The 8,335-nt window shown below is 39.8% G+C and overlaps 1 protein-coding gene across 2 annotated transcripts in view; it reads left to right on the forward strand.

Moving 5' to 3' along the window:
* sec62 (SEC62 homolog, preprotein translocation factor) overlaps positions 1–7,815 on the forward strand; it is an 18,008-nt gene extending 10,193 nt beyond the window's left edge. Inside the window, exons 4-9 of one of the 2 annotated variants that reach the window (XM_074651752.1) lie at positions 1,339–1,582; positions 1,918–1,953; positions 2,649–2,744; positions 3,079–3,139; positions 3,274–3,393; positions 4,643–7,815. In XM_074651752.1, the coding sequence (XP_074507853.1) occupies positions 1,339–1,582; positions 1,918–1,953; positions 2,649–2,744; positions 3,079–3,139; positions 3,274–3,393; positions 4,643–5,235 (1,150 nt within the window). In that variant the 3' untranslated portion in view covers positions 5,236–7,815. The remainder of the gene's footprint in view (positions 1–1,338; positions 1,583–1,917; positions 1,954–2,648; positions 2,745–3,078; positions 3,140–3,273; positions 3,394–4,642) is intronic. The other variant, XM_074651753.1, reaches the window with a different exon arrangement.
* The last annotated feature ends 520 nt before the right edge of the window (positions 7,816–8,335 follow it).

Raw genomic sequence — 8,335 nt, forward strand, 5'->3', positions numbered from 1 at the left:
AACAACACAGACTAGCGTTATATTGATTTCATTATTTGGCTCTTTATTTATATTATTGTATGTTGCCATCCACTGTTGTCGGTCCCCGAGTTTCGGTTGCCAGTCCACTTACGGCCGTAATCTCTCATGTCAAGACCCGCATCAGATAGTTTCTGAGTCATGGTGCTTCGGAGGCAGTGGTTGGTGTATTTCTGCTGCATTCCTGCAGCTCAGCACTGTGTGTCAAGTTGTTCTAGTCATAAATCAGAAGTAAAAACTAATCAAAATAAATTGTGAAAGTGTATAAGGGCTTAAAACATTATGATAAATGTGATGGCCATTCCCATGCTCTATTATGTCTCATAAGTTGTTGCAGCAATTTTTGGGTTGATACCATTTGTTAAACAGATTTGTTGCTAAATTTAACCATTTTTTACCACTCGAGAATTGACGGCCGGGGCGGCTGTGGCTCAGGGGTAGAGCAGGTTGTCCACTAATCAGAAAATGACCGTTTCGGCTCCTCCAGTCCGCATGTTGAAGTGTCCTTGGGCAAGATACTGTACCCTGAATTGCGGTCATCACAGGTCATTATATACAATGAGGTCAAATTTTAAAAAATGGTGTCAGTGTTAAATGGCTACTATGAAGACTAACATCATCACACATGAATACAGTTAGGCTCATTGGATCGATAAGAGTCTCATATTGACAGTCATACCCACATTTTTGTAATTCCAAGACTGTTTAGGGACCCCAGTATGCAGACATATTCAAATACAACATTTTAGAATATGCAAAAATAACACATTTGTACTGCACGCAAAAAACTGCATGTGATTATCATAAAGTGGGCGTGTCTGTAAATGGGACACTCGTGGGCACCCATAGAAACCATTTTCATTTACATATCTTGAGGTCAGAGGTCATGAGACCTCTTTGAACATGGCTATGCATGTTTTATCTCTTCAAAATTTAGCGTAACTTTTGAGTGTTATTTAGCAGTCTTTCTGACAAAGTAACATGTTGGTTGGTGCTCACTCTAGCTCTCCTGCTACAACCTCTTAAACAGCGATTAGCTAGCCAATAGGGCACACACACGGGGGCTTGCATGCACTACCACATACGCATTGCCGGATTACACAACACACACACAGAGGTGACTTCATTCTCTGCTCAGGAAGCCATTACTCCTATATATATATATCTATATATATATATATAGATATATATCTCTAGATATATATCTTTACATGGAAAAAAGTTGTTTGCTGCTACATTTATGTACTGAATATCAAATGTAGAACTAAAGCAGCGTTAAATAACCAGCCCTTCTAACCGGTCATTCTCCTCCGTCCGTAGACTCCTAAAGAAACAGTTCTTCCACCGGGCTCTCAAAGTGATGAAGAAAAAACCTGAGAAAGAAACCAAGAAAGAGAAGGAAAAAGAGAAAGAGAAGGAAAAAGAGAAAGAGAAGGAGAAGGAGAAAGAAAAGGAGAAAGAGAAGACCAAGGGCGACAGCGGCAAAGAGGAGGAGAAAAAAGGGAAGAAGGAGAAAGAGAAGAAGAAAGAGTCTGAGGCTGTTGAAACCAAGAAAGAGAAAAGCGTAAGTGACCCAACACTGTTGACAAAACCCCTCAGATTAATGGTGTTATTATATTATTATTAATAATTCCTGCCATAACAAGATAGTGTTGTCACTGTTGGAGGCTTTTGTGTTTGAATTAAAAAATATTAACGACAGAGCATCTCCCATTAGGAAAAAAAAATACCATAAATACTGTTAACTAATTGAGTAAATGAAAATGCTTGTGCTTTGCTGTCAAACATCAGTATATTTTTACTGCTTTGACGGTGAGATTCATCTGAAACAGGACGTTGCACAGTTCACAGACTCCCCCTCACACTGAGTACAGCTTTGTATGTTTGTTTTAAAATCAGAGTTGCCTTGACACTGCTGAACCGGACTGTAAACAGGTAGATATTGACTTTGCTGAACACAAATCCTTAGAAATCATGGAAAGAAGAAGCTCAGTGACATGTGTTCATGGTTTCTGGTCTGGGTGAGAGAAAAGAGAAAGTATGACTAAGTGGAAAATTAACAAGTTTTTTTAGGCCAAATGCCAGTTTAGTTAATAGTCTGATCAGTCAACTATAACCAACTGAAATGCTGCATTCAGTGTCGATCTTTCAATAACATCAACACTTAAAAGAACAGTTTGACAGTTTGGGAAATACTCTCATTCACTTTCTTGCCTATAATGAGAAGAGAAGATTGGGGGAAAAAATGTAAATAATTGTTTTAACACTTCAGGTTTTGTACGAAGTATTTTGTGTTCATACAACATGCGTGTTAATTAGTGAGCTTTAGAAGTGCAGGGCAGAGCCAGGCTATCCGTTTCCCCCAATTTCCACTCTTTGTGCTAAGCTAAATTAGCCGCCTGCTTGTTACAGCTTCATATTTACTGCACAGACATGAGTGGTATCAATCTTCTCATCTAATTCTCGGCAAGAAAATAAATAAGTGAATTTCCTTTTTATAAGCATATTTTTAACGTGAAAACCCACAGTAAGCATACGGTAAAGTTCCAGTCCAATCACTGCAGAATATGTGATTTGTAAGTAAAATATCAATTTCAATATCTATTTATTTTATATTATAAATCTCACAGGATGACAGTCCTGGAACTCCCAAGAAGAAGAAAGAGGCGAAGAAGAAGTTTAAACTGGAGCCTCATGAGGAGCAGCTGTTTCTAGATGGAAACGAGGTGAGTGTGCTTAGAGAGTTAAAAAAATATATATACACCGATCAGCCATAACATAAGACCACTGAGAGGTGAAGTGAATAACCTGGATTATCTCGTTACAATGGCACCTGGCAGTGGGGGGGGATATATTAGACAGCAAGAGAACATTTTGAACTTGAAGTTGATGTGTTGGAAGCAGATAAGGATGTGAGCGACTTTGACAAGGGCCAAATTGTGATGGCTAGACGATATATACTTCTATATATAACGTGTATGTACACAGTATATATATATATAAAATAAATGTTTGTGATCCTGAAAGAGATTTAAACCAAAATGTGTCTCCTTTCTTTAGGTGTTTGTGTGGATTTACGATCCCGTTCATTTCAAGACATTTGCCATGGGACTGATACTCGGTGAGTCAGAGGATGAAAATTATAATTGGAGTTCTGTTGAAAAAGAACAGAATGTAACATTATCTGTTACCGATTGCAGCTGATTTTACTTTTTTGTACTCACACCGTGTGTCTGTGTGTGTTCTGTCTTTCAGTCATTGCAGTGATAGCAGCCACGCTGTTCCCGCTGTGGCCAGCAGAAATGCGTGTAGGAGTTTACTATCTAAGTGTTGCAGCAGGCTGCTTTGTGGCCAGTATATTGCTTCTTGCTGTTGGTAAGTACATGTTCTTCATAAAAAACACCATACTGGGCTCCTGTACTAAGTTCCTGCATTCAATTAAAAAAATACACCAGATTTATAGAAAGATATTTATTACAAATCAAAGCAATATTTTTTAAATAAATGTCACCATAGCTATTTTTAATTTGCATAAGAGACTGTTTGAAACCTTATATTAGAAGATGAGCAGATGTGAGTTTTTAATTCTCTTAAACATGGGAAAGGTTCAGCTTACATTATATGATACTTCCACTCCGTGTAGAGCAGTGGTTCCCAGCTTTTATTTCTCTTGTGTCACCTTTAATGTCCGTGTGTGACCCCTCGTCACCAGTTGCGTATGTCTACTAGGGGTGTCACGATTCTCCTAATCCACGATTCCATTTGGACTGACGGCTACAGATGGTTGGTTTTATGCCCTGACAACTGTCATTTACATTTACAAATTCTTATTTACAAAGATAGGCTACCTCATGGTATCGAGTGTGATATAACCGCCATATTTCTTTCGGGAATGTACCACACTAAGGCCACAAGGTCAAAATGAAATAATTTATTGAAATAAATAACTAGAACTTATTCACCAGTCAACTGGGGGTCAACAACTGTTAAAACACAAAAAGAAGAAGAGCCACTAGAGGGCAGAAGGGTCCTTTACAACAACTGCTTGAGTTTCCTCACCTGCAATAAGCCGCGTTTGTTTACAACTCATGGGGAAGGCAAAATGTCGCCACAACGGTGACCTCAGGAGGGAAGCAGGAAGATTTTCCAGTGCTGTTGTTTCTAAAATGGCGAGCAAGGAAGCTGCAGCGGTTGCGATTTTAATGGCAAATAACGAACTATACAAATACCATGTTGCACCGCTATGTTTCTACTGTAGCCCAGAACGGACAAACCAAACTGGTTCTAGAGAGAGACTTTTGTGTTTTTATATTGCCTGAAGGCCACCGTAGAAACTGTCTTAGCGTGAGCCGTAGAGTCCAAAACCGTGGTACCACCAGCCGCCGTCTGTGTTATTATGGTAAGGATGGCCTCGGCGTTACCACGGTTTTGCACTCGGTGGCCCAAGTTAGTCTTGGACAGGAAGGAGTGAGCGGAGGCGGACTCAGTTGGACGCAATATGCAACCACATTACTAGATGCCAACAAATCCTACACAGTGTCCCTTTAAGAAGAGATGTATGTTTGATACTTTTAAAGTGCTTTAGGTTCAAATTGATCCCACTGGTTGTCACCCCTCTCTTCAGCCCGCTGCATCCTCTTCCTGATCATTTGGGTCGTGACCGGCGGGCGCCACCACTTCTGGTTCCTCCCCAACTTGACGGCAGACGTCGGTTTCATCGACTCATTCCGGCCGCTCTACACTCATGAGTACAAAGGACCACGAGCCAGCAACAAGAAGGGCTCGGACAAGACGGACGACAAGGACAACGGCGGCAACAAGGCTCAGAAGTCAGACAGCGACGAGAAGTCAGACAGCGAGAAGAAGGACGGCGACGAGGAGGAGGAGGAGGAAGAGGAGGAGTGCAAAGAGGCCGAGGAGAGTAAAGAAGCAGAGGGGGAGGGAACGGGCGCGGACCGCCACTCCGACACAGACAGCGACCGCCGGGAGGACGAAGGCTCGCAGCACAGCAACGGAAACGATTTTGAGATGATCACCAGGGAGGAGCTGGAGCAGCACACAGAGGAGGAGGAAGAGGGTGAGGAGGAGGAAGAGGAAGAGGAGGAGGAGACGCAGGAGGAGACGCAGGAGGAGACGCAGGAGGAGACGCAAGAGGAGACGCAAGAGAGGAAAGAAGGGGTCGAGAGTGAGACTAAACCCCAGACTGCTGAAACATAAACTTCTTACAATCCCATCACTCTCTACTTTTTCTCTCTCTCTGTCCTTCCCTCCCTTTGTCCTGTGATCCCAGGACCTGCTAGTCCAGCCTCTCTGAGCCTGCCGAGGCCAAGGAGAGGCTCCATCTCTTCTTGTTGAGATCTTCCACTAAACAGTACCGATAGACACAACGGTGTAAAGTGAAACGGCTACGACAATGGGGGATATAATTCTAAAAAGAAGCCTTACGGTGGATCCGATTCCTCCCACCCAAATGTTATTTATGTTAAAATGGAAAAACTGCCACCGACACGTTTGCCTGAGGAAGTTGTCAACAAAAAAAACATCAGACCAACAACAGCGCGGATGGAGGGTTTTCATTTCTTTGTCCTTTTTGATTTCTCATGTCAAGTTTCTTTTTGTGTCATTTCAACTCAAAATATTTTATTTATGTCCCCTCTCTTTGGTTACACAATACATTTGGATGTGAGGTCAAAGCCAGATCTTGGATATAGTTGATGGAGAAGAGCTATCATGCTAAACTGACCAGTAAGACGAGACGTGCTGGTCCCCCCTTCTCCCTCTTTTTTTTGTCTTTCGTTGTCGTTTTTGAGTTCCATGTTGTTGGTACAATCACGTTAGCCAGAAAAAGCCCCTGGTTCTTTCACCTTTTTTTGGTGTTTTGGTGAGACAACTATGGCAAGAGCACGCTTCACATCATGTTGAATGCCAGTGAGTCTGATAGCTTTCTCAGGCAGCCCTTAAAGCAAACTGACCTGCTTTGAAACCTGAAACAAGCCAGATGGACCAAAATCCTGTAATTTACTCGAACGAACCTAAAAATCAACCATCCCGTGGCTGGATGGAGTATTACGAGAGCAGAGTAGTACGTTCTCCTTGAGGTACTTGCCATTCAGTAAGAGAAAATGTTTGTTTGTTTTTTTGAAATGGCAGATGATCATAGTGCAATCCTCTACACAGTCTGAAGTAGATCATGTTTAATAATGTGGGACTCATCTTTAAGAGTAAATTTGAGCAACTGGGACACAGCTGGCGTATGTCATTTTCTTTTTTAAAAAAAGATTGCAGCATTTGTTGTACAACTAAAAGCTAGAAGATATTAAGTTCACTGATTAACTGTCTATTTGCAAACAGAACCAGATGTTAAGTAAAAATCTAGTGCCAAACACGACTATGTTATGCATGCTGACTTAATATGGAGAGGTGAATGTGACAGCGAGGGGTACATTTTTTAAAATTCGTTCATTTTGTAACTGCAGTGTCAAACTCCTAACCTTTCGCATCTCTGAAAAAATAAAGATAAAAAAAGCACAGCACGATGTTGTTAGTGTGTAGCTAAACAAAGATTTTTGGTCTCAATGAAACCATTTAAAGGTGTTCGCACTAGACTCCCATCCAAACCAGTTCTGTCTACAAGCCGTCATGTGTGAAAATAGTGGTACTGGTCCACTGAGCAGACTACAGTTTAATTTCCAGTCAAAGCCTAGTAACTGGCGGCCGTGGTCCAAACTGTTCCTTCACATTATCTTCTGGCTAGAAATGTCTTAGATGCTCTTTTTAGTCATAATAAAGATTATATTTAAGTTTAAAAAATAGAAATGTATCATTTATATATGGATTCTATTGATATATATATATACAATAATTACTGTCTAAGAAACTATAAAACAACTCTTTTTTTCCTTTTAATTTTGTATTAGGAGGTATAATTTTGTAATGTGCATTTTTGTTTTTATACGATCATAAAGAGCAAGCTCATCATTTAAAGGTAACATCTGGGATTAGAAAACAGTGGGAATTTATTAGATAACAGTTGTTGTTTTTACATTCATCACCGTAACATTGAACATGTGATCTGGTTGGTTTGTTGACACATCTGTATTTCTCTCACTAACAAACGGTCAGTCATTAACCAGAGCTTATAAGACCGGTGGCTTGTGTAACACTACTGGTTCCAAGTTAATCTGACGTGGCAAAAAATCTCACAGTGAAAGAATATCTTACTATATTCCACACTGCTTTCTGTACAGTTATTTGTTTTGCCTAAAAATGAAACTCACTTGGACTGTATTTAGTAGTTTGTTCTGTCTCCTGTAATCCCACTGAGGTTTGTAGCTCTTCGACTTTCTATCTCACACACCTCCATGTTGTTGTTTCTTTTCTAATATCTTTGTATTTTTTTTTCTTCCCCAAACGGGCAAAGTGCATCTCCGTGTCCTGAGTTGCCAGTTGCTGTACTCTCAATATTGGCATAACCATTTAACAAATGGGGGAAAAAAAGATTCTCCCAATTGTTCTTGACTGTTGCACAGTATCGGTCTGTTGTAAATTGTAGTATTATTACTCTCTATGCTGCTGCTTCTCATCGCACATTTCTGGGGGAAATAAAAAAGTGAAATTGTAAAACATCTATGTTTTATCTGTGGTCAAAAACTGTGTCTTTTGATCACCTAGTTGTCCACATCTGGATCAATATCATCCTGAAGACTGTCATGCAATATTGGAGTATAATTTAATAAAACTGGATGTCTGGAAATATATCTGTATCTTATCATTGCAATAAAAATATAGAAAGCACAATTATTGTCATATTTTCCTGCAATGTATCTTTTCTTTTGGCATTATTCTGATCTTTGGTGGGACAAAACATGTCCTGTTTTTGTTGAAATTAATATCCGGTTAAATACTGTATAATCTGAGGGACTGTGGTTCACAAAGAACTTAAAGGGATAGTTTTGATGTTTTGAAGTGGGGTTTTATGAGGTACTTATCCATAGTCAGTGTATTACCTACAGTACATGACAGTCAGCACGCCACCAGTTTGGAGAAGCAGACTTTTTGAGCAGTAAGTACCGACCTGCTGCAGACATTTAAACTATATTAATGCAAGTTTAAAAAAGTTAATATTTAATGCAAATTATAGAATTTGTTCCAGAAGTTCCATTAGAAGTATTGATGAATAAATTCAAAAAGGACTTGTACTGTGTAAAGGTCTGAAACTAATTATTGTTTTCATTAGGAATTAATTTACTGATTATTTTTTCAATTAATAATTTCTTTGTTAAAATGTCAGCTAATACTTAAGAACCTGAAGCTCGCA

The sequence above is a fragment of the Sebastes fasciatus genome, chromosome 11, assembly GCF_043250625.1.
Source record: "Sebastes fasciatus isolate fSebFas1 chromosome 11, fSebFas1.pri, whole genome shotgun sequence".
Taxonomy (NCBI): Eukaryota; Metazoa; Chordata; class Actinopteri; order Perciformes; family Sebastidae; genus Sebastes; species Sebastes fasciatus.